The following is a 26111-nucleotide window of genomic DNA, read 5'->3' on the forward strand; positions in this document are numbered from 1 at the left end:
GAAACCTCTCCAAAGGGGGTGGTGCAGAGGACTTTTCTCCATGCTCCTTCCCCTGAGGCAGTCTTCAGGGTGCAGCTGGTTCCAGGTGTCCCCAGGTGCTGTAAGAAGATCAGTCCTTGCCCACGTGTTTTAACCCTTACTCCAAAATAGTCACACTTGTATATCCTCTGACCCAAGAGTGACGATTTTCTGTACTTCATTTAGTAAGTTATCTTTTATCTGGCAAAAGGGAGCTTCAGCAACACAAGCTTTATAAAGGCAGGTATCTTTGAAACTGTGTTTGTGACTATGTCTAAGAGCAAATCTTGCTTAAAATCTTAAAACAGAAAGGAATTTTCCGTGTGTGCCAGAACATTTTCTTCTGGTAGGTTGCGCTGCTGCCTTTGCTCCTTTGGGTTTTCAGAGCCACAAGAATCCCACTTAAAACACCAGGGCATCCTGCAACCTTATTTTCAGCATATTTTTCACTTGCTGAAAGAAGTGAATGTTACAATGAGTCCCTTTGAGAGAATGCATAGACACACTTTTACTCTGATTCATAAAATTAATTTTCTTAATTTCAGCTTTTATTGGTGCAGAATAAGAACCCTGCTTGGTAGAACTTAACATTTTTGTGTATTCAGCACATCTGATAATTCAAGCTGTACTGCAGATGCTTGACACATTTGTCCTGATCAGCCCCTTTTGGAGCACTCACAAACTCAGCAGTGGAGCCTGGACAGGCTGGCTGCTGCAGTGGGTGAAACCAGCTGGGTGTTGGGATGTGGGAGAGATTTATGTGTTTGGGACTCCTTGGAAAGAGGAGGTGGCGGTGCTGACATCACTCCTACTTCATCCCTGGGGATGAGCAGCCCACCAGCAGCTGCCTGAGGGAGGTGGGCAGTGCTGCAGGGTCCCTGTGCTCTGCCCTGAGCTCCTGGGCACACACGGAGCAGCTCTGCAGAGACACGAGAGCACGTGGGTTCCTGGGCTGGTCATTCTCTCCTTATTGTTATTTTTGCGTACACTAGTGTTTTTATTGGGTCCAGCTGAGACTGGGAACAAGAGAGTCAAAATACCTTCCTTGGGGTTTGTTCTTGCAGTAATTCTAACCCTCTGTGGGGACGGGAAAGGTTCACACTCTTTCCAGACCTGAGAGACTCCAGCGCTTTGGATGCGTTTCAGCGAGGAGCTCAGGGCCAGGTTCTGAGGTCGTTGTCTGTTGGGCTTGACTGTGTCAGTAGGAGTTTATTCAAATGAGAATGATCAAAGACATCAGGGTTTGGCCCTTTATTTTTCATTTTAGGTGCTTTTTCAAGCATAACAGATCTTCTGAACTTTTTTGAGGCTCATCCTTCAGTAATTCCAGACTCAGAGCCTGGCAGCTTGTCAGGCAGTTTTCCTGCCTCTGTAGAAATACTGTCCACTTGAGCTGTGCTTGGAGGCAGCGGGAAACCCTGGTGAGATAGAGGAATTTCTGTGCTAACATTCTGAACGTTTCTCTTTCCAGGCTTATTTCTTAGTCATGGCAAGTTTGCAGGTGGCAAAGTTTGGGGCAGAATTTGTTCACAGCTGTCCCCGCCCAGGCGTTTTTAAAGCACACAACCTACACGCCTCCCTTTTACTGAATCTTGTTTAGAGAAACTTATTCACCATCGTTGAAGCAACTGCCAAAATATTTTTAGTGTCTCTTATGGTAAATTATGTATAAAACATCTGCAAGAGGTCAAGTCTGATTCCCACTGCTTAGTCCTGTTTTCTTAGATATACAAAAGGGTGCAGATGGCTCCCTGTTAGAATGACAGTATTTTGCATTCATTTCTCACATGGCAGGGATGACCAGCCTCTGGGTAGTACCAGCCTGGGCCAGTAATATGGTACTTACAGCTCCGATGGGGGGGTGTTTCTGTGTGTGTTTATTTGTTTTTCATAGAATTACAGATTCAGGGATTTACTAAAGTTTTATTTAAGTTGGACAAAAATCTCTTAGACCTACCTTGGCATTTATTCTGGTCTGATTCTGGTCTTATATCTGTTGAACTCTCAAACAATTTTCATATGTGTAGGCTAATAAAAGACCTCAAATTAGCACATTTTCATTTAAGCTTCTCGCAAGATGTTGTGACTAGAGTGAGTTTGTAGGGACTATGTTTGGAAGCTTTGTCATCCTATAGGAGCCTGGCAGTCTGGGGAAGAGGACTTGTATGTTTTAGAACCTCCTTTTTACCTTGATAGTGCCATTCTGGCATAAACAACACATCTCTACAGGGTGGGGAGGCAGAATCTGCCTGAGATGGTCCCTGAGATGCTTGGGGAACACCAGCTCAGCATCGTCTCCTGGCTGTGTTTTGTTAGCTACTGCTGAAGTGGTGGGGAAATTTTTTGGGTGGGCATCCCTACAGGTAAGAGCTCTGTAATGGTCCAGGCCGGGTTGGACAGGGCTCAGAGCAACCTGGTCCAGTGGAAGGTGCCCCTGCCCAGGGGGGTGGGACTGGCTGAGCTTGAAAATCTCTTCCAACTCAACCACTATGTGATTTCATATTTCTAGGAATGGTGTGTCAGTGATATTAAATAGTGGAGAATGACACCAAAGAGTCTTGAGAGCGCTACTTTCTGTGCTGACCATCCCAGGCCGTGCAGGCTGGGCTGACTGCAGCACAGCGTGTCCTGTCTGCACAGCTGGGCACTCGGGCTGGTGTGCTTGGCACCAGCACGGAGATTCCTGCCTGTCTTGGCCCCGAGTGCCGCGGCCGAGCCCAGGGAGCGCCGAGGAACAGCTCAGAGCGCTGGATGTGGGACAGGAGCCGCCCGGGCGTGAGGCCGGGCCGTGGCAGCGGCAGCGCCCAGAGCAGGGCCCGGAGGCCGAGGCTGCCGCGGCTGCTGCGGATGGGAGGCCCGAGGGAGCTGCCAGGAGGGGAAGGGGGCTTCGTGCCGGGATCCTGCAGCTTCCCCTCGGGGTGGGCAGTGGGCAGCACCCAGCCCCGGGGGAAGCTGTCCCCAAAGCCCGTCCCAGGCTGTGCTCCCTCCCTGCCGCCGCTGGCAGAGGAGGGACCCTGCGGCCTGTAGGGTCTTTATCAGCACTCGAAGCACTTCCGATGTGTGTGAAGTCCTTTGTGTGGAAGTATTTACAAGATCAGGTTGCTGTAGTGGAAATGTCTTTGAGGTCTTTGCTGCATTATAGATTTTCTTCAGATGTCTCCCATGCAAATATTTAACCTGTCTGGTCCCTGAGAGCTACTGAGGCAGTTGTGCGGGTGGCAGGTTGTGTCTGCAGCCTGTCCTTTGTGCACACAGAGCCCTCGCTCCCGCTTCCCTTCCCGCCTGGGATGGGGCAGGAAAACCTGCCGGGACCTGGCATTCGGCGGATGTGTTGGTGCTCTGAGGACCTTACACCCCAAAAAGTCTTTATCCCCAGGTGCAACAGTTAGGGTGCTGACCGAGTGAAAGCTACAGCGTTTGAAAGAAATCCTCATTTAGTGTAACAGCATCTTTCAAACCCTGGGCAGGACTGGAGCTGCTCCCTGGGCAGCCTCTGTGCTGACACCGAGCACCTTCCTGGCTCCTGAAACACGGTGGCTTAAAACAGACAATATCTGGAGCCTGGGTCTCAGAGCTGCTCTTAGTCTTCCTCCCACGAACATACCTTTTAATAATTTGATGTGCATATGCTGTGCTCAGGAGAGACAGGATGAGCTCAGGGCAGTGGTATGTGGGTAGAGCACCAGCCTCACTGATTGGGGTGGTTACTCCTAATTTGCACCTGAATATTTGAGAAGGGAGCTGGGTTCTGTGGATTATAACTACTAAATACCATTCAGTTTGCAGGACTATGCAAGCGTGCAGACAAAACTTAGGGATGCAGCCTTGATTCCCTCACTGGGCCACAGCCTGCAGGCTTCATTAGACCTGCCAGACTTTACCTAATTTTGGTGTTATTCCCTCATCATTACATCATGACTGTGGAGACAGGGTCATTCTCTCCTATGTTGTGGTCGTGGAAGGGATTCATGTGGTTTTGGTAGGGGTAGGCAGTGTTTGAACAGATTTCAACTATTTAAAGCACTGTTGCCCATGCTGGGAGTCTCAGGAGAAGATTCAGTCTCAGCACAGTGGATTTTGCTCTCCCATCAGATGTGATCTGTGCACTGTGAAAAATGGGAATGTCCTGGTTCACAGCTCCAGGGTAACAAACTGGGAAAGCTGCCCTCCATCCCAGGTGCTGTGCTCCCAGCCTCACTGTGTCATTGCATCCTCTTCATTAGCTGGAAGTGGTTTCAAGTCTGAGAATGGTTCCCGTGACTTTTCAGAAAAAGAAGTGCAACCAAAGCAACAAAATCTTTGTCCCCTCTGAGATCCTTTTCCCCAGTGTCTTGCCAGCTGCAGGGTGCCTGTGGACAGTGTAAGCAGCTTTGTTCCTTCTCCCTGTGGCTCCCTTTGCAGGGGTTTCACCTGAAAAAACCACAAACCCGTGGATAGACTTGAAGTATCTAATCCTTCTGCACCCTTCTTGTGTTTTCCCCTTTATCTCTTTATTTTTCTGGACCTGAGGATTTTGTGATTGGTACTTGTAAACCTTACACTTCTCAGGTGCCCTCTTTCTCCTCTCTTTCCCTGTGCTTTTCTGGCTCCTGTCCTCCCACTCCCAGGAAATACCTGAAAGATAATTTGGCATATTTTCTGCCACCTTCACATATCTCCCTGACTTCATGTTTTCTTAGCTGGTAGATAGCTTTTCAACATACATATATATATATATATATGTATATATATATATGTAATCCTTTTCACCTAGACTTGTGAGGAATTCCAGTCTCTTCCAGTGGGAGTTTTCAGGAAGGTTTAGGTTAAATGGGCCAATAAGGCAAAACATGTAGCAGGAGATCTCACCCTCTAAAGACATCTTTTCTCTTTTGCTCTTTATTTTATTCCCCTGGAAAATATATCAGAATATCTAGCTGTCAAAGAATTTAAACAATAACACCTGATCTGAAGATTGGAGCACAGGACCTTTGAAAATAAAGATTGTAATCTCTGTGTGGTGTGTCCAGGGACAGATGGGGCTGGAAGTCAGGGGGCTGAGCAGCAGAGTGCTGTGGGGCTGCTGCTCTGGCATGGTGGCTCTCATATCACCTGAACTCTCCTGTACATTCTCTTGGATTTTCTCTGGCACTTCCATTGTGCTATGGCATGCCTATCACAGGACAGGACAGCATTCAAGTCCAGTTTGAATGAATGTAAAATGTGTTGGCTGAGCTTTTCTCCTGCTGTGTGTGAGTGGAGGGGGAGACATGAGCAGCCCCTGGGTGCTGGGTCAGCCTCCACCCCCTAGGAACTCTGGTTGCATCCTTCAGGGCTAGGATTCATCCCAGAGGATTTCAGATGTGCTGTTTAAGGTGCCTGTCCCTGCTCCTGAGAGAACTTAGGGAGATGCCTGTTGCACAAAGAGGCATCAGGTGTCAGGGGTGCTGCAGACCCCTGGGTTATAGGTTATAACCCACCCTAGAGCTGCACTGATCTCTCTTGTAGAAAAGGGGATCAGGGATCCCTAGAAATAAGATGTTTCCTCCATCTTAAGCCTCAGATTTTGCAGAAGTGGGGAACCTCTGTGAGGCCTTGGCCTGTCCTGGGGCAGCTCAGGTCACAGCAGGGATCAGACATCCTCTGCTGCACCTCCTGGCCTCTGTTCCCACTCCTCAGCACGGGGTGCAGGTTGGTCCCTGGGGGTTTGGGCTGGCTCTCAGGGCCCTGGGATGGATGCTGCTGTGTTTGCCAGCACAAATGTCTCCCTGGATGCCTGCTTGTCCTCTGGTGCTCAGGCTGTGCTGTGGCACTTGCCTGGGAGGAATAACCTCCGTAATTGCCATAACCTCTGCAGCCTGCAGGAAAGGTGACTTCCATCTACTTCTAAATTATGACATTATTTTATTAGATCTTTAAACTTTAGTTAAATTTTTTATTTAAAAAAGGGGAGGAAGGTATCATATTTTAATTAGTAGCGGTGCCAAAGGAGTCCTAGATTAATTATTTGAAATCGCTCCATCCAGATGGTTTTAATTTTCACAGCAGGGAACCGGCATCTTTTTAAGGTGATATTTTTCAAATTAAAATCAGCTTGGATATTAGTCATACTGGCTGCAGAGCGAGGGGGTGGGGAGCATGAGCCAGTGTGCCCCGTGTTGTCCCTCTGAGCAGGGGCTGCCACGGGGACCTGCGTCAGAGGGTGGGAGCTGCTGCCAGTCCCGTGGGACCACAGCTCTCATGTGGAGGGTTTTGTCAGTGTTAGCTCCTCCTTTGGCTGGCCACAGCCTGTATCTGATGTTCGGAGTCACTCTCAGCAGCTTTTTACTCTCAGGCTGGAGTGGACAGCGAATGCCCCGCATGCTCAGAGGGAGCTGTGCTCTCCTGTTCTGGCCTGTGTGGAGCCCTGTCTGAGCCCTGTGCTGGCTGGCCCCACACCAGTGTTCATGCCCGGGTGGTTTGGCCACTGCACATCTGTGGGCAGCTCCTTGGTGCTCTGGGTGTTGGCCATGGCTCCTGGACCAGCCTTTGCTGGCTCCACAACCTTTGCTCATGTGCTGGCTGCTGGACTCCCGCTCTGAGGCTGAGCTCCATCCTCTGCTCATGTGAGGAGAAGCCCTTTCAGAATCACCTCTTTAAAGGCAGACAGTCCCACCTTTGCTGTTCCCTTGTCTGTCAATGCTGCATTGCACCTGAGCAGCCTCCCTGAGCTTCCTGGAGCAGTGGGCACTCACCGGGTTCCAGCCTGCCCTGGAGGAGCTGGCCTGGCCCTGTGCCATCACCCCCTCCTGGCTGGCTCACCTTGATAGCCTCCCTTTGAGGGGTTATTTATGGCTCAGGGCCCTTCCTCACAGAAGTGGTCACAGGTTGGGTACTGCCCTGGCAGGTGAAGGGACAAAGTGGGCAGCACCCAGCTGTTACTTCAAGCTGCTCTCCATTACAGGTACCTAAACCCATGAGGTGTTTCTGAAAAACTTCCATAAATATCCATATCTGTGCATGATTGCAAGTGATATCCTGCTGTAATACAGACATAATCCCACTTGCTGTCAGAAAGCAGTTATAATTTAAATATCCCCTGTGATAACAGGTTTAACAAATAGATCTAAATAAATGTAAGCAGCTAGTAACTGGAAACCCCTGAACTTACAGATGTGACTGAGCTGTGAGGGGAAAATTGTTTAGGGCCCTTGTGAGTTAAAGGTCTGTGATATTTGCACTGCTGCAGAAGCCAAAAGCTGACTTTACAAGTGGGAAAAATATTAATGTGTTTAAATGAAACAAACTCCTATTTCTATCCCCATGGTAAATCCTTACAATGAACATATTTGCTCTTAGAGGGCTTTAAAGTTTGAAATATGAATGCCAAAAAGAATGTGACTTTTTGCAGCACAGATCAAACATTCTCCAGAGTTTGGCAAAAGCTGTATTTCTACGGTGGGGCTCAGCACTCACAGGCGTGAGTATTTCCAGAGCAGGAGCGTGGAGCTGCACTTGCTGACACTCACACATTCTTGCATTGTGTTTCAACCATGTCTCCTTTCTCCTCCTCCATGGTGGGGATGGATCTGAACCAAAATGTCCAGTCTGCCTGTTCCTGCCTCTCTGGGGAAATTCCTGGAATCTGAATCTTGAGCATGACTGGAATTTGTGTTTAGATTAGAGATGGAGTAAAAGGCTGGATTTGGATCTGTCTGGGGTTTTGAGATGATGATGATCATGATGATGGCACACTGCTTGTCTGGGTGCAGCCTGGCCCCTTCTGCAGGTACAGCTGTGGCAAAGCAGGGCATTTATGGAGATGCAGCAGAAATCTGTCCTCTACCCTGGCTCCTGCTGCAAACCAGCTCTGGCATCAATACCCTGCAAGACACTGAGATTGGCCACATTTCTCCCAGCTAGAGCTGGACACCTCGGTCTGGACTGCCAGAAAGAAATTTCTGACCTCCTGGATGCACAACAAGGCATGGAGGACCTGTGCAGGGTGGGTGTGCATCAGACAGAACAAGCAGTGCCCAATTTCTCCCTGCTGGCTGTTGTGGTGACCTTCAGGAGGTCACTGTAATGTTTTGCACTGGAGTGTGTGGCTGAACCACTTCTGTGCAGTGTTTGAAGGCTGCTGGCTGTGGGGAAAGGATTTTCTTTCTTGTCATGCTAATCTTTCATCTTCATGAGAATAAAATCCACGTTTTACCCTCCAAGAACCCTCCTGCAGTGTGAAGGAGAGCATTGTCATTGGAACAGCCTGCCCGGGGCAGTGGTGGCATCACCATCGCCAGAGGTGTTTAAAAGCCATGGAGATGTGACACCTGGGGACAGGGTGTAGTGGTGGCCTCAACAGTGCTGGAGGAACAGTTTTGGACTTGATGATCTGAGATGTTTTTTCCAACATAAGCAATTCTCTGGTTCTATTAACACTGAGCTAATATTGCTGGTGGTGGTGGGGTTGGTGTGACAGATGGAGCCCACACGTGTGGTTGTATTGTGTTTATTGTTGGTTATTCTGTGGTAAAGCAGCTTTAAATCTGGGGTATCAGTGTGGGAGTGAGTGGAGAGGTGTCAGTCCTGCACCAAGCCACGAGCTTGGCCCCTGGTGCTCCCTGGGGCTGTGCCCTGCAGGGCACCTGGGCATGGTGTGGTCCAGCTGGGCACTGGGACAGTGCCCAGGGAGCTCTGCACCCTGTGCATTCATGGACCACACAGCTAAATGCTTTCTTTTCTTCTTCCTTTCCAAGCCCAGCTTCTAGTGGAAACAGACACCTTCGGAAGTCAAGTCCGGATCAAAGGGAAGGAGACAGATTTCTACCTTTGCATGAACAGGAAAGGCAAGCTAGTGGGGAAGGTAAGTGTTTCCTGTTAATTCATCTGTAACCTGAGTGTTACCTTGAGCAACCTCCTCAAGGCCGTAATGCTGTGTTTGAGCCTCGTCTGTCAGCCTCAGATGAGGAGCAGGATGGGGGATGTGGGGTTTGCTGGGAAGCTCTTGCTCTCCCAGGGGTCCCCCCACGCTGCCAGAGGAGCCCTGCAGCCTCACAGGGCTCTCCAGTGCTGCTGCAGGTGTGCACTCACGTGAGATGTCACCTTAGCATCCCAGTGCCATGGCCACCTCCACAGCACCTTCCTCACCTGGCCTTTCTTTGGGGGTACATTCAAATATGAATTTCCCCCAGAACTCCTTTTGGGAAGAATTCAGAGTAGAAGGACAGGCAGAGCACTGTGCTGTGGTTTGTGCTGGGCAGCAGAAAGCTCCTTCCTGCCCTCCAGGAGCCAGGGACTGGCATGGCACAGCCAGGGCTGGAATCTGAACATTGGGGGATGGCTCCCCAATGGAAGCATGTAACAAATTACATGTTATTAACAGGGTATTCACCCCTTCAGCCCAACTTGTGTGCTGAAGTAGTATTTTTGTAATTCACACAGTCCTTCTTTATTGCTGGAAAGGCTGGAGGCTTGCTAACCAGGAAGAGGCTGGTGCAAAGCTGAAGTGCCACCAAAAAATAAATGTCAAATAGAATATTCCAGCCTTCAAACCTCGGCTGCGCTCACTTTGCACCACCAGGAGTTCCAATCGAGCATCTTTGTGGCTGTGAAAAATGGAAGCAGAGTTTTGTTTTTAGTCAAGGCTGTGAAAGCCATGCTCCCAAACAGAAACCAGAGACCAAATGGCTCTGATGAAAAAATGTTTACTGTTGTGGTCCCAGGAGTGACACCTGTGGGACACTGCCTTTCCTGGAGGACCCCTCCCTCTTCCACTTGTGCTTCCTTGGGGATCAGATGCTCTGTGGAGCCTAAGACCAGGTTATTTGCTGCTAGCCAGGGCCCTGTGCCTGACCTGCTTTGGAGCTACCTGTCGAGGCAGGAGGCATCCAGGGCACTGCTTAAAATCAGGCATAAATGGAAATTAGCACTCTGAGAGGGCTGGGGCAAAGCAGCCAATTGTCTCTGCTTCCTGCACTTATGTTACCACCCTGCATGGGACCCCATTGTTTGGTCTGGACAGGGAAATTATTTTAACTGGTTTTAAACCATATTGGATGCTTTTGAAGGTTGCATTGGACACAAACCTACCTTAGATTTTTCTGTGCCCTAATTTTCCATCCTTTAAATGTGATCATGGCATTTTCCCCAGATCTGAGCATTTTCCCCAGAAGTGTAGTAAGGATAATGTTGTTAATGTTTATGAGGTGCTGATACCAGTCATGGAGACCTTAGAAGCACTCAGGTGGGGCGCAAATTCTTAGAAAAATTGAGCACAAAATCTTAGAAAAATCCTTTTCCTTCAGCAGACCCTGCCCCAGGTGAGTCAGCAGTGGCACAGGGCAGCCCACAGCCTTTCCTGTTCTGAATGGAGTGCCCAGGAGCATCTTGGCAAAGTCAGGATGCTCCTGGGCACTCAGTTTTTCCAAACATTCCATATATTTATATGGAGTGTGTATTTAAGGCTCATCCCTTGATATGGCACATTGGGCACTGAGGCAGGGCACTTGTTTCACTTGTCACCTTTCAGGCAGTGTGAACCTCTGCCCGCCCCCCTGTGTGCTTTTCATGCTTTTCATGGTGTTAAGCTGGCAAATGTTTTGTTACAAAGAATAAATAAGTCTGTTCTTGTAAATACTGCTGCCCTCCCAGGCCAGGCTGTGACAATTTCCCAAAGCAGCCGAGCTGGGCTGGAGGGAACGCGGTGCTGGGCAGGAAAATGTTCCAGACGTGTTGCCCATATTAACAGCTCCTCATGAGCAACAAACGAAAACAATAGCATGTCTTCTTGATACCAAAGAGTGTGGTTTTAATTAGTGTCATGGTTTCAGCTCTCTTTGTGGCAAGAGTTTGAGGGAATGCTTTTTAGCCCGAATGCTCTAAACAGCCAGTAAACCCCAAGGAAAACATGAGATAAAAGTTATGCCTGGGCTTATACAAATATTTAAGTTCAGTCTGGGGGTGGAGGGGAATGAAGCCCACGGAGTGATTGTTCCATGGTTGTCCTGCTATGTTCATTTGGCAGGAGAGGAGCCATGGGACCAACCCGGGCCTTTCCTCTGCTCGTTTCCTATTGCCTTGCACTGCAGAATCCCCAAACAGACCAGCACATGCCATCTGGCTTTGTTCTCCTCCTCAGCAGTTTTGGATCCCCCTCAGTTGAAAACCTGCTTTGAATTCAGCCCCTTTTGTGTCCCATAATCACCTACAAAGAGTCCCACGGTCAGGAGCAGGTTGTTGTTCTCAGCTGGAACTGGTGATGAACCCAAGAGCTCCAGAGGTGGACAGGGCTTTTCCCCACCTTGGAGCTGGCTGTGCTGCAGGGAAGCAGATTGACCCCCCGGGGGTGAGAAGAGCAGCCTTTGTGTCCTTATTTCTGATGATTTCCCAGCACAGCCCTCTGATGGAGCCTGCTCAGGAGCCCCAAACCTTGTGGGTTTTCCTGTCTCAGGTGCTGCTGTGTGTGTCCACAGGCAGCAGTGACCAAAGGGCTCGGAGCTGGTTTGGGCAGGCTCCTGACTCTGTTATAACTGAGCTGCTGCGGTCACTGGCACTCTGGGATGCTTTGGAAAACGAGACAGGGGATGTGTTGTACAGCAGTCACTTCTCTGTCACAGGTGAGCAGCACCTGGGGAAAACAAACTAGAGTGTGTTTTTTGTGGATTCTTGGTGTTGTTTTGAAGAAGGCCCAAGAAACATTTAAATTTCTTTCTTTTTACTTCTGCCTATCTGTTTCTTAGACCATGGTGTTTCGGACCTACATAAAAATTGTAGGTCCTGAGTTTTCTGGTCTTCTTGAGGTTTTCTGTGGACCATTGAACTTTATTATAAAATCACAGAATTTTTGGGGTTGGAAGGGACCTTAAATCTCATCCCATTGCACCCCCTGCCATGGCAGGGACACCTCCCACTGTCCCAGGCTGCTCCAAGGCCCAGTGTCCAACCTGGCTTTAGACACTGCCAGGGATCCAGGGGCAGCCACAGCTGCTCTGGGCACCCTGTGCCACTACCCTCAAAGCAAAGAGTTTCTTCTTTATATCTGGTACAAATTTATCTTCTTTTAGTAAAAGCCATTACTCCCTGTTCTACTGCAACAGGTCCTGCTAAAAGGTTTGTCCCTGTTTTTTTTTTCACCTTTTTTTTAAATACTGAAAGGCTGCAATAAGTTCTTCCTAGAGCCCTCTCTTCTCCAGGCTTTATGGTGGAATCACACTATTGTGGAATCAGGAGAGAGATGAAAATATGAAAATTCAGAACAAGAATGCCAGCTGCTTTTCTGAGAAACTTTTTTGTCTTTAAAAAAAATTATTAAACCTGTTTATTTATATCAGTCTTTTTACAAACACAAGGGGAAGAGGACTCAAAGGTGCAACTCTTCTTGAAAGGAGAGGCACAATGTGACTTGTCCACTTGTGACAAGTCATCTAGAACACAGCAACTCTGAATATTGGCAGTAATTCACTGTTAGAGGCAAAGAGGAGCTGATGGTCTCTTTGGAGGTGCTCTTGAGCTTCTAACTGGTTCTCCTGGGGAGTCCTTCTGTGTTTTCTCTCTCCGCCTCAGCTTCTCTTATCTCATGCATTAGCACTGAGATGAAGCCATGTGTGTTTGCTGAAGGCTGGCAAGGGTAAGTCACTGAAGTCTCCCAGAGTGAGGAGCAGCCTGGGCTGAGCAGGTGGCTCCTACCTGAGCTGGGCTCCAGCTGCTCTTGGTGAGCCTGTCCTTACACACATCCAGCTCCCTGGAACTGCAGGATGCTGCAGAGATTGCCTTTCCCTGCCCTGTCCCATCCTCTGCCAGGAGAACATTTGCAGTCAGGGGTCTGTGTGAAGCCTGAAGCACCAAAGGATGGCCAGAGCCTGCCTTTCTTTTGGGCACAGCCAGGGTGGGTGGCTGCTGCATGGGGAACAGAGCAGAGCATCTCCTGAGCCCAGCACTGCCTCCAGGGAAGTTCCCTGACAGCCCCTGTGGGGTGAGGCAGTGTGGTCAATGCTGGTGCTCAGGCTGCAGCAGGTGTCCCTGGGGAGGGTTCTTCACACTCCCACCTTCTTTCAAAGATCCTCAGTGATCTGGTGTCCACACACTCCCAAAATCATGGTAGTATTGGGGGCATATAGGGGCACTATTTTTGTAAAAGCATTTAAATGAGTTTGATTTTATTCCTCCATTCTCTGAGCTGAATGTGAGCAGAGGGGAAAAGCTGTTTGGTGAAGGGCAGGAGGCTGTAGGCAGCTGAGCCTGAGGCAGAGCTCCAGACAGGTGACAGATCCTTTGGGTGCCTCCTGGGGATGTGTCCCCTGGCACCACGTCTGCAGCACTGGCACCCTCCCAGCACTGCCGTGTCGAGCTTTGGCCCCAGGCACAGCCCAGCTCCTGAACAAAAGCTGTGCCAGCCAAAGCCTGGCTGTGCCAGGGCCACGTCATTGGCACAGGGGACAGGAGGTGGCACGGCCGGGCTGGCCACCAGTGCCTCTCCCAGCCTGACCAGCACCACTGTGCTGGTGCCACTCACAGCAGAGACCTGCCTCTCAGACACAGCGTTTTTGCTGGTGTGATAACTGCTTTCCAAGCCAATATATTTCTTAATGTTACCAGAAAGTTGCTAATACCATATGGCAAGGCTCTCTGTATTTTTGCAGGACAACAAACAAATTGTTGCTAGATGCCAGACTGCTCTGGCAGAGCTTTATCACTGATGCCTGCCAGCAGTAGCCTTTAGGGGATAGTAATAATTTGGAGTTGTTTACATTACAGCTTTAAAATAGGGGTTTTCTTGAGGCATGTGTGTCTTTAGTCAGGAAAGTTGGCTAAAAAAACTCTTGACAGCATCAAAGCCTGAAGGTGCCCACTGTGGCCTGTAAATGTGCTCTTGGCCCCTGAAACCCTCTGGCCCCATGGGAGAAGGAGCTGTGGAGGCTTCAGCAGGAGGGAAGGAGACTCACCTGGGTGGGAGACACCAGGGGATCCTCCAAAGCTTTTCTGCTGTACCCTGAGCAGGTTTTCATCAGTTGGCTTTGGCTGGGAGTGAGGTTAAGCTTTCTTGGAAAGCTGTCTTTGAAAAGCTGCTGGTGGAGAAGCAGTTCCTTACTGCAGGGCTGGGGGCTGAGGTGAGGACACTCCAGGATGAGCCCCGAGCCCAGTGCCCTCCACATGCCCCAGTCCTGTGTGACATCTGGGTGCCAGTGCTCCTGTGCCTCTGTGCCAGGGCCATCCTGGCAGCCAGGGGTGCTGTAAAGGTGCCAGGAGGTGTGTGGAGAGGGCAGGGGCACCCCGGGGTTGCAGTTTGGAACTCTGGTGCTGTGCATGAGGTGTTTGCCCTCCTCAGCTTGTATATTTAAAACCACACCTAACTGCATCTTGGAATTGGGGCAGAACTCTAAGTTTCACTGGAGTTTGATGCTTATCCAGGATTTTTCCAGGAGTTGCTCAGTATTTGGGTTGCTTGAAAGGGGCTTGTAAAACCTTACATTTTTGAATGCTGAATTTGCAACATAAACATGAGCAGGATTGGTGGGGTGTCAGGTTTAATAGCACGTGTTTTGTGGATCTCTCTGTGACATGCTCAGCCATAAACCATTCCAACTTGGCATCTCATGCAAAAGCAGAACTTGCCATGGCTTTTGCTGGGGATCAGATCTCGTTTGGAACTGCAGTCTGGGTCTTCACTCTCCTGTGAGTTATTTTTTTAGTTTAAGTCATCTAAATAAACACATGCACTGGACCCTGAAGCCAACCAGCTTTGGGCATTGCCATACTTAGGACAGAGAGACCTGATCTGGAATTGTCTCAAGTGTCCAAAAATCTGGAATCAGAGCCTGCAAGATTGCAAAGGTCTTAAAAACAATGAGATGACAAAACCACTTTTATTTCGGTTGGCCCATCAGAATCTTCTGCATTTATCTGATCAGGCTTTTTCCCCCGCAACCTGTGGGGTTGAAATTAAATTAAAATTCATTAAATTAAAAATGGAAGTGGAAGCTAAACCACCCTCCTCCATTCTCAGACCCCAAACTTCATTGAGAAGCTGGAGATGAGCTGCAAGAAGGGACCTGGGGGTCCTGGTCCGTGGCCAGTTGGATCTGAGTCAGCAGTGCCCTGGAGCCAGGAGGGACATCCCTGTCCTGGGGACACCAGGGGCAAGGGAGGGATTGTCCTGCTCTGCTCTGGCCTGGGGCAGCCTCACCTCCAGGGCTGGGGGGGCAGTTTTGGTGCCCAAAACTGCTTTTATCTATATGTGAACATCTCCAGTTAACTTAAGCTTCTCAGCACAGCCATAATTCTTCAAGTGTTTGCTCTGAAATAAAGCAAATGGTCCTTTTATTAAAAAAAAAATAAACATTCTTCATAGTATTATTTTTATGATAAGGACTCGCAGGTACTCTGCTGGGGACATGAGCACTGTGTGTCCTGGCTGTGTCAGGGCACCAGAGAGCTGTGTAACACATTTACAGGTTTATTGTGTTTCCTCTTTAGGAAATGTCATGTTTCCTTTGGATATTTCTAAGAAGCCCCAGCTCTCTCTCAGACTAAGCTTTGCAAAGTCAAGGTTCACTTGCAGCCCAAGCTTGTAAGCTTGATGTCTGAATGGTTTCCTTATCCCATGGCTGGAAGGTGTCCATGCCCTTCCAGGGAAGAAAACCATCTTCTTGAAAGCTGTGTGATAATTTAATTTAATCCTTGCTGTCCTCAGGAAGCAAGTGTCACCATAAAGCTGCTGACCTCCTGTCCCCTGTTTTGTGGTGGCTGCAGCTGTGTGTCCTGTTGGACTATTTCAGTTCCCTAAGGTTTAATGTTAATTAAAATTACTGATGGGGATCCCTGAGCCCTGGTCATGTCTTGTCTTGTCTGGGTGCTGCTGAATGCATCTTGTGCTGACGGTTATCAAGTTGGATTTAACTGCTTTCCTCACAGCATTTCATCTCCTAAGTGCAATTTTGTGTTGGTCTTGAGCATCTCTTAAGCTGAGGGTGATGTTTCTTCTAAGCACTGCTTAGCAAATACATGGATGTATTTAACTGCAGGAAGGAAGGAAGCAGTGCAGCCTTGTCTCTCTCAAATGGGTGCAGCTGAGATCACCTTCAGGGGACTCCTGCTCCTCAAGGACTGTTTCTTCTTGGCTTGCAGTTTGATTTTGGAGGGGAGGTGAGAAGACAGGCTGTTTTTGCAGTGGAGAATAAAACCTCTGCTCTAACAGTAGCAAAATAGAGTCTATTTGATATGTCAGTTACAGAACTATATTTAAGGTCCGAGAAAAGTAGATTCTGCTTAAATACATTTTTGTTCTTGAGATTCTCTTGCCTTATCTTTTGGGTACCCAAAGATACGAAGTTTTCCCTAGGGAGGACAAGTCTCAAGCCTTGCATTTGTTGCATAGGGATGGAAGTTGGTCACACAGGCTGGAACAAATCTGGATAATAATTTTTTATGGATGGCCCTTGATTTGATGATGGATTTCTCTCTTTTCTTAGTAATATAACTTGACATGAAGAGAGCTAATGCCATCCTGCATACAAACAATGACCTTTCTGGTTCTAAATTCCCCCCATTTAAGCTTGCTCCATGGAAAATGGTGTCACTACTAGAATCTTGGCTGGATTAAATTGCATTTGTTTGCAATGATAACTTACAGTAAGCGTGCATGTTTGTTTAATGTGAATAAATCTGGGACAAACACAACTTGCTATGAGGTCAGCAAGCAACTCTTCCAGTCTTGTTATCCTGCTCCACTCATCATCTACACCTGGGTTTTAAACAAATTTGTAAGAAAACATTTCCTGTAGTGGCACAACTCTCTGTATCACAGAATCACTGAGGTTGGAAAAGCCCTCCCAGACCACTGAGTGCCCACTTTGTCCCCAGCCCAGAGCACCTCCAGGCCTTCCTTTGGTACCTCCAGGTTGGGGACTCTACCTCCATGGGCAGCCCCTGCCCGTGTTGAACAAATCCCGCCTGATGCCCAGCCTGGATCTCCCCCAGGCCTGAGTCTCTGTCCTCTCATCCTGTCGCTTGTTCCCAGGGAGAAGAGTGACCCCCACCTAGCTACAATTATATATTTAATTGAAGCCTACATGAAATATGCTGCTGCTCTTAGATGGCTTTATAGAAAGTTCAGGACTGGCCTGTGGAGGCTGGAAATGACTGCTGGAAAAGAGCTCCCAGCAAAGCCCAGCAGAGCCCTTCAGCAGCAGGTTGTGCTTTGTACAGAGGGGTAAAAACACCTTCCCATCCCTTACCACGTGCAGCCCCTCCCAGCTGCCATGGAACTGGACCTGGTGGGTGCAGATAACAGGAGATGCCATAGATCTGCTCAGATATCACATCTGAAACCTGCCTGGGGATTCACACCTCCTGAAGAGCAACAGCTTCCTGCTCCAGGGAACCTGCAGTTTTGAGTTTCCTACATCTTCTCTTGATTTAATAAAGTTCATTTTAAAAGCAGTTGATATTTCTCTTCATTAAGTACATGCAGCTCTCTGAGATGCAGTTAGGAATGTCTGTCAAGTAAATGTGCATCTTTCCAGGTGAAGCCACCTGGTTTGCCCTAATTCAGGCTGTGGCCACCCTGCTGCAGCGTTGGCAGGAGCTGTGGCAGTGACGGAAGGAGCAGGTGAGGAGGCCTGTCCTGGTGTAACCCCAGCCTTGCCTGGTCCAGCCTACAGAGCCTCCTTTCATCTGTGTCCTCCAGTTCATCCTGTGACAGAGAGCTCTCCCAGGGCAATGTGGGGATTACTGAACTTAGTTAGAAAAAGGGAATTTTGGAAGGGAAGGTGGAAGGAAATAAAAATTTTAAACTGTTCTCTTCCTTCCTCGGTTCCTGCAGCTTGTGTCTGGCACAGACAGGCACAGGGCTCTGCCAAGCCTGCGTGTCCTGACCCACACATGCAGGACTGTGCCCTTTTTTGCCTGTTTTGGGGAGGGATGGGGTGTTCCCAGCACATGGGGGCAGCTGGGGGCAAACGTGGGCAGGGCTGCTTTGGAACGGGGCCTCTGGAGGGAGATGTGCCCTCCATGGAGCATCTCCTCCGCGAGGTTTTGTGTTACTTCCCTGCCTCGTGAATGCACTTAGATGTCCTGTATACATAATTAACTTCTCTGCTGTGCTGGCAGACACTTTTATTGAACTGCCCATCATGACTCCTAAGTATTTTCCTCGGAGGATTGTGCAGGTTCAGAGGGCAGAAAGCTGGAGGAAACGCGCATGAGGCTGAGTGACTCTTGGCAGTTATGGATGCAGCTTCTCTGATTTACAGCCTGCTCTAGGAGCAGGAATGTGCATTTGGGTCAAGAGGTGTCTCTGTGGTCAGGATGCTTTGTCATAAATCCAAGATGCTGAGCATCAGGATGCTGCTGATGGATCTGTCCTGATAATGCCATAAAGTGCAGGGGATGGCTGAGCACTCAGGCTCACTGCTGTGAGTGAGCAGGTTCTGCCACCCCAGAACTGTGGAGCTGTGGGCTCTGGCAGGGCTGTGCTCATCTCCCCATCGTGTTTTCTGACCTGCCTTTAGAAGGAGTGTGTGTCTGTGTGTGTGTGTGTCAAGCGGGAGAGCGGCAGTGCTAAAAGCTGTGACATTAACCCTGCTCCTGTATTGCCTGCTTCCACTTGGGATTTTCCAAGCCATGTGGAGCAAGTCTAGAGGAGGCTCCGAGCATTGGCCCTCTGGCTTTGAGCTGAGCTTGTGCAAAACTGCAGAGATGGAACTTCCTGAAAGCCTCCTGTGTCTGGGCACTGCTGGGGGATCAGCTCTGGGGCTGCCAGGGGTTATCAGTGGTGTTTGGGTCCTCAGCTGGGCATCCTTCAGGAGCAGCTCACGGGGAGTGCTGAGCCGTGCTGCTCCTAGAAACCTGAGCCTTCCCTGCTGTCACTGCTGTGGAATTTAGGAGACACAAGGTGGGATTTCCTCCGTGTAATGCAGTGGGTGAATCTAACAGTGTCAATGTCCGAGGGGATTTCAGCAGCCCTTTGAAATGATTGCTGAGCTCAGTGGGTGTGCCTCACACCTGGGGGTGGCATGAAAACCAGCACGGTGGGGTACCAGGGCTTGGGAGCCCCCTCTGTGTGCCTGTGTGTGGAGGGAGAGAGAAGGATGGGTGCAGGAAGGGTCCCTTTTCGGCGGTTTTCCTTGTAAAAACCTGGATGCCTGCACCTCTTGGAAACCTTTTGCTTGGATGGTAGCTTTCCCTACTCCAGGATTTTTGGGAGGCGGGGTCTTGCTTCCCTCGCAGAGGGAGATGCTCTCCATTGTACGGAGGGCTGGTGTCACCACAGTTTGACTTCGAGCCTGGGGGCTGAGCTGCCGAAAAGGTGATAATTAAACCAGAGCCTCAGCCCCCTCTCACTTGGAGTGCTGAGACTCGCTGTGCCCTGTGCCAAGCCGGCATTTCTGGGATGTCGCGGACGCGTTTGGTGGTGGTTGGGTTTTTTTGTTATTTGCAGCACACTACCAGTCGCTCACCCAGACAGCTCCTAAATACAGCAGCACCTGAGGAGAGGAAGTGTTTTAACCTAAACTTAGCTAACAACTCGAAGTGTTTTAACCTAAGCTTAGCTAACCCCGATTGCAAACAGAGAAACTTCTCCGTCTGGAGGCTTCTCTCCCCGCTCCTCGCTGTTACCCGAGCTGCTGCCGGAGCTCATTGTTGCTGTGAGAGCCGAGGGAAGTTTGGATTTCCCGGTGCCAGATTTGTGAAGCGTAAATGAGAAGACCTTTCCCGGCCCCGTGTGCCATGCAGAGCTGCTCAGGTGGCTGGGCTGGCTGCGGGGAGCGCGGGGGCTGCACCTGCTGATGCCTTGGCTCGGGCTGGTGGCACAGAGCGGCCGCGAATCCCCCCTGAGCCGCAAGCTGTTCGTGGCAGGAATGCCTCGCTCCGAGGAGCGCTCCTGCCACGACAACAAAGAGCTCTTTGATCCTTTCCATTTGGAGAACTTAAAACGAGAAAGCCAAACTACAATAAGACCAAAGTTGGGTCATAAAAGGAGAGCAGGAGCACCAAAGCGCTCCGGAGTGTAATTGTAGAAGCAGCAAATGCTTTGGCACTTAATTCTGCTTTAGTGTCAGTTGAACATGTTTCACGTTTAAGACTGGAGAGCCCCTCACCAAATGCTCTGCACAAACAATCCGGGGCTGCTCCTCGGTGTGCTCGGAGAGCCCGGCCCGGCGCGGCCCCTGGGCTCGGCTGGGCTGGAGCGGGCTCACGGTGACAAACCCTCCTCGAACCCCTCAGCGCAGGGTGAGCCCGGGCTGCCGCTGCTCCAACCCTGCCCTGTACAAACCCGGGCACCGCCCAGGTCCCTGCCTGTGCTGGGCACTGCCCCAGTGCCAGCCGAGCTGCTCCCCAGGCCTGTTCAGGAGATGCTCTGCTGGAGCCAGCCCTGGGCGCTGCTCAGGCTGCGCTTTCCCCTCACTCTGCACACACCTGGGCCACTCCCCAGAGCCTTCCCTGGGAGGTGGCATTTAGATCAGACGTTTTATAAGGCATTTATCAGAAATTTGGCTAACAGATACCACATCTTCCCAAAGTTCTTGGGCTGTGTTTAAACAAAAACATGCTCTGAATGATTCCTTTGCAAAGAACTGACCTGCCAGGTGGCACGGCCTTGTTGCATGGCCAGGCAGCAGCCCCTTGGCCAACCCCAACAATTTGGTGTCTGACTTGCAGAGAGCCTTTGCAGGAGCAGGGCTGTGCCTCTGCTGTGTCCTGCTCTGAGCTGGAGGTGCTGCCAGTGGGATGATGAGGCCAAAAGGCAGGAGCAGCCAGTGGGGCACATGAGGGGCACAGGAAGCCCTCATTCCTGCTGTGGAGGGGACAGGGATGTGGGGCTGGCTGTGGGACTTCCTCTGTCCTGTGGCCAGGCCATTACACTGGGCCAGGCAGCCCCTGTGCAGCTCTGAGGCTTTCAAGAATTTCTTTATTGTCAAGAATCAGTTGAAAACGCAAAGCTCCGTGTTTTGGAGAGTGAGTGCTCTGCAGGGCCCATCCCTGTGTGTATGAAATGTGGCTTGGCAGCAGCTCCCAGCTGCATTGGTGGCAGAGGGTGCAGCCCTGGGTCGGTTGCACCAGGAGCTCCTGGGGAAGGGTGAGCCCGTGGCTGGAGCAGGGAGTGATGCTTGGCTAAAGCTGTCTCCCTTTTCTCTTTCACCCCCCTCTCTTTGGAGGAGTGAGGGGATGGCTGACCGACCCAAGAAGTGTTTTGCTATGGCTCAAGTAGGGAACTTATTAAATTTTAAATGTTGGGCACCTGATGCTTAAAAATTACTGAAAACCCTCACAAATTGATTTTTCCCCTAATAGATTGCTGAGAGTACAGTTCTTCATGGTGTAGGTAACTTGTGTGAATGATTTATCCTGTTGGGGATTATAAAAGAAACTGTAAAATTATCTTGTCAGTATTTGAAAATCATTTGTGTGTCTGTGACGTGTCTTAGCACATACAGGAATGCTCTGTTTGGGGAAGTGAGGTCCTTATCCTGATTTATCTCTAGGTACTTGTAAATGCTGCTGTAATTTCATGTTATCAAACCATTTAGCTCTTCCTCTTCCAGAACGAAGTTATTTTATCTCATGCACCTTGTTTACTTCAAATTAGCCCTGAGGTTGGCCTGAAGTTGCACCTTGTTATTCCTCCACCTCCTGTCTCCGTCTTAGGCTCTGTCGGCAAATTTGAAGGTATAAGTAAATACTTTTTTGTTATTAATAGAATAAGTTCCCCCCTCCTACACACATGTTTTCTTTTCATTCCAGTCTTCATTTTCCGTGAAAAACTGACATTGCAGTAGAAGCGGAACCCTCCCAAATTGCATGAAAAACCCTTAATTCTCCTAGCAACAAGGTCAGGGCTCAAATCCAGTCCCTTCCCACGAGCATGGGGGGAACAACCCTTCCAATTACCTGCGGTATGGATCCGGTCGGTTCACAGGCACCTGGCTTTGGGTGGATTTGAATCCCAGCCATGGTATTGTTTAAAAATTCTCCACTCACTGGGGAAGGGTTTGTAGTGGGCTGGGCCCTGAGAAACCTGGAGCTGGTTTTATGGCTTCCCATTGAATTCTGGTGGAACCCTGTGGTGTTGATTGATTTCCCCCTTTGCCACTCATGTGGCTTTGATCAAACCCAGGACTTGTAGAATGACACCCCCAGGAACTGGAATCACTGAGCTTTGCCCAGTTCTGCTGTTCATTAAAGCGTTTGTGAGCTTCCAGTTGGGGATGGTAAAATGAGGACCTTTGTGCCTGTCCTGGATGGAGACTGCTGGTCCTAAGGCAGAGCCCCTGTGCAGGCCCTGGATTGGCAGATCTGTTGGAAGAGTTGCCAGAATTTGCCCTCTTAATGAGACCTTCCCTGGTGCCAAAAGCCTCAAGGTGCTGACTTCAGAGCAAACATCACCTTCCCTTCTGTCACACAGATGGACCCAAAGCTTTGCTGAAGGCATGGAGTCCTGGAGGAATGGCTGGCTCTGGGGACTGGTGATGACCAGCCATCCTGGCTTTCCTCTATTGCTGCCTCCAGCCTGGGTCACTGTGCCTGATGGTTTCCCTGTCGTGTGTGTTTGGGGCTCAGGGGTGCAGGGAAGCCTGTGCAGCATGGCCTGGAGGGGTTCCCTCCTGTTCCATGATTCCCTGCCCTTCCACAAACTGCAGCAAACTCCACAGGGATTGTGCAGCACATTTCAGGATGGCTGACTGGAAGGGCAGGCTGAGCTGTCCTTGGGGGAAGGATGGTGACCATGCAGGGTTTGGCTGCTCACCCCAGCCTTGTGCCCAGAGGGGCCCCTAAGCTCATGCTGCTGCAGCTTCCCTGCCCCCCAGGATATGATGGGTAAAGTGTTTCGTTTGGTGGGCAGGGTTTCATAGTAGTATATGTAGGCCTGCAGTTCCAAAAAACTCATCTGATATCAGCGGGAAGCTGAATTGGACTATGATGGAAATCCTTCCTTTGAGTTTGCTGAGCTTTAAATGAAGTCCTGTGTGATGGTTTATGTCTACTTATCCTGTATCTACTCCTGAATATCTTCTGATGCATAAATCAAATCATGTGACATTCTAAGTACAGTACCAGTGACTCAGCAGTTAAAGGGCAAAATGTTTTCTGGCAGAAGGTTATGGTTGAGAAGAATTTCCTTAATGCTCAAGGACTTGAAGATGCAGTTGTGTGATGCTGTCACTCCCTCCAGTGCTACCTGTGCTGGGTGAGAATCCTGAATGCAGAGATCCTTGTTCTGCCATGTTCAAAGCCCAGTTCTGGCTCTGGTAGGATCTACAGGCTGAGCTGAGCCCAGTTTGGCTTCAGGGCTCTCCAGGGTCCCAGGCACTGGAGTGGTGCTGGGGACCCCAGTGGCTCCAGCAGCCCTGGAGCACCATGTGTGGTCCATGTGCCAGGGGGTGCTCTGGGATCACATGGAGGAAAGTTTTAAAATTGCTGTGGAGGCTTAGACTGAAGCTTGTCATAATTTTAGTGGGATTTGAGTAGTTGGGGGTGAAAGCCCATGAGGTATTTCAGGAGTGAGGGGTAGAAGGGGAAACACTGTTGTTTGGGCCATGTGAGATTCTGGGGCTTGGTTTTTTTCTGACTAAGTATGATGTTTCCCTGGCACGAATTCAATTCATCCTCTCTCCCTAAGGGAAGAAAGCAAAGCTGGATGTCTTGCTTTGCTTGCAGTTGAAGGCACTGGACTGGATAAACTTAACTGTTGTCTTTGAAAAAGTTTTCTCCCCTTGGATAAGAGCATTTAAAAAAAAGAAATTATGACCTCACGCTTTCATGCTAAAAAAAAAAAATCTATTTTAGCTGATGCTTGTTATGGCTCTTATTAAGAATGTTTGAACCAAAAAAGAGGTCCAGATGTGATGATTTTATTTATGCCAAATTGGGTTTTGGTCACTGAGCTTGCATTTGGATTATTTATTTTTTCTTTCTTTTTTTTTTTTTTTTTTCCTTTTTCAGCCTGATGGCACCAGTAAGGAGTGTGTCTTCATTGAAAAAGTCCTAGAAAACAACTACACGGCACTGATGTCTGCAAAATATTCAGGCTGGTATGTTGGATTCACCAAAAAAGGGAGGCCACGGAAAGGGCCCAAGACCCGGGAAAATCAGCAAGATGTACACTTTATGAAGAGATACCCAAAGGGGCAAATGGAGATACAGAAACCTTTCAAGTACACAACAGTCACCAAGAGGACTAAGAGAATACGACCCACCAACCCCAGCTAAACAGACAAAAATAGTGTCACAATAAGAAACCACAAAAAGAAAAAAAAAAAAAAACTGCACCAGAGGAATATTTTTACATTAAAAATAAGGAAGAAGCTCTATTTTTGTACATTGTGTTTAAAAAAAATAAAAATAAAAAAAATTAATAAAAGACTAGATGGCAAATGCTGGGGAAAGCTGTTCGGGATTTATTGTGACTTGAAACATGAAATTAACTGCTCTATTTAAATTGACTTCTTGTTGTTGATGACACACAGGTGCTTCTTTTGCTTTTTTTTGGAAAGGACAACTTCTCAAGCATATCCCCAGAGGGAAAAAAAATTATTAAAAATAAAGAAATAAAACCAAAGAAAACCCAAGTTCTTTCCCAAAGTTACTGAGACCCTGCCCCGCCAAGTGCCGGTTGCAGTAATGTATTTATTGCCTGCGCCCGCCCGCCAGGCCAGGCGGCGGCTGCGGGGCCGGGCCCGCGGAGCTCTCGGCGCGCCGACCCTCTGTACCCTCCTGACGACACTGGGAGTCACGGCTCCGTGATCCTGCATCCCGCTCACTTCTGGAGAATGCTGCTAACTACATTCAAGTGACTACAAGATGACCTAGTACACCAATGATAAGGGAATATTTTAAAACCAGCTATATTATATATATTATATATATATAAGCTATTTATTTCATCTCTCTGTATATTGCAGTTCCATGAACCAAGTATTACTGCCTCAACAATTAAAAAAATTATTTAAAACATATGTACATATTTTTGCTGTTCACACTTCTTTCCCCTCCCTGAGTAGTGTTTTTTAAATGCATATTTATCCTTTATGCGAGGCTGGCAGGAAATGTTCGGGGCAGTTTCCCCACTATAAACTTCATTGCTGATTCTGTAGTTCCTCCTGTTCCTTAATACCATCTTCCTCTTCCTCCCTGGTTGTTGCCACGAGGAACAGTCTCAGTGGGGTGATGGTGGTGGGCTGAGTGTGAGGGAATCCACGCCAGCGTTTTTCAAGAGTGGCACATTTGATACCTTGCAGTCCAAGGAATATTTCCTAAAGCTGTGGCCAAGCAGAAAGTAAACTGGAAAATGAGTATCTGACTGCATTAACACATACTTACATGTGGCTTGTGGTTCCTTCATTAGAGCTTTTAGAGGGGCTCTTGCTTTCAGCTGTTTAATTCAAAATTGTGCCTTTTAAAACTTGCCCTCAGCCAGATAAATCCTTCTTCCTTGTCCTGCATGGTTCACCTAGCTCATCCAGGAACTTGTTTCCTTGGTCAGTCCAGCCAGCTTTCCTTCCAGGAATTTTGCACAGGATATGGTGATGTAAAGTGCCCCACAAACAGAAAATGGCGAAAAGAAGCAAGATGTAATATCTGACCTCAGATTTTAGCTGGAATGCTGAGGGAGTCCCCGTGGAGTTTTAAGGAGAAGCTTGCTTGGCTTTTCCTTCTCTGTCTGCAGACATGGCTACATTCCCTGGGTACAGCCAGGGCTGGAAATGCTCAAAGCCACTAAGAAAGATTTTCTTGTTAATCAGGAGAATGACTCTCCCCAGAACAAGCTTTCCCAAGATAACTTTGAGAGCTGCAGCCAAATCCTGCAGATCAAAGCTGTTTGGGAGATGGGGCAGATAAGCATGCAAGCTTGAGGATGCTTATCTGAACCAATCTCCAAACCTTGCAAGCCTGGAGAAAAATGAGCAGTGGTAAGCAGGGTCACTCCACGCTGCTCCAGGAGGAGCTGGGCAGCTGTGCAGGTGATGCCTCACGCCAGCTGAGCATGGGAGGTCACTCAACAGGCCCTGTCCCAGGGCATTACTGGGAGCTGCTCTCCTGGGGCACCTGGAGACAAGCACAGGAGCGGGACCCAAGGGTGGAATTGGTTGGTGGGGGCTGGAAGGCTTTGCCAGCTTTGTCTCCAGATTGATTCATGT

General features: G+C 49.1%; 1 protein-coding gene across 1 annotated transcript in view; it reads left to right on the forward strand.

Moving 5' to 3' along the window:
* The window catches only part of FGF18 (fibroblast growth factor 18), a 64191-nt gene extending 39654 nt beyond the window's left edge, over positions 1–24537 (forward strand). The window contains exons 4-5 of the mRNA XM_059483620.1: positions 8733–8839; positions 23917–24537. Of these exons, the coding sequence (XP_059339603.1) occupies positions 8733–8839; positions 23917–24183 (374 nt within the window). The 3' untranslated portion in view covers positions 24184–24537. The remainder of the gene's footprint in view (positions 1–8732; positions 8840–23916) is intronic.
* Positions 24538–26111: the final 1574 nt, after the last annotated feature.

The sequence above is a fragment of the Ammospiza nelsoni genome, chromosome 16, assembly GCF_027579445.1.
Source record: "Ammospiza nelsoni isolate bAmmNel1 chromosome 16, bAmmNel1.pri, whole genome shotgun sequence".
In the NCBI taxonomy this organism is placed as follows: domain Eukaryota; kingdom Metazoa; phylum Chordata; class Aves; order Passeriformes; family Passerellidae; genus Ammospiza; species Ammospiza nelsoni.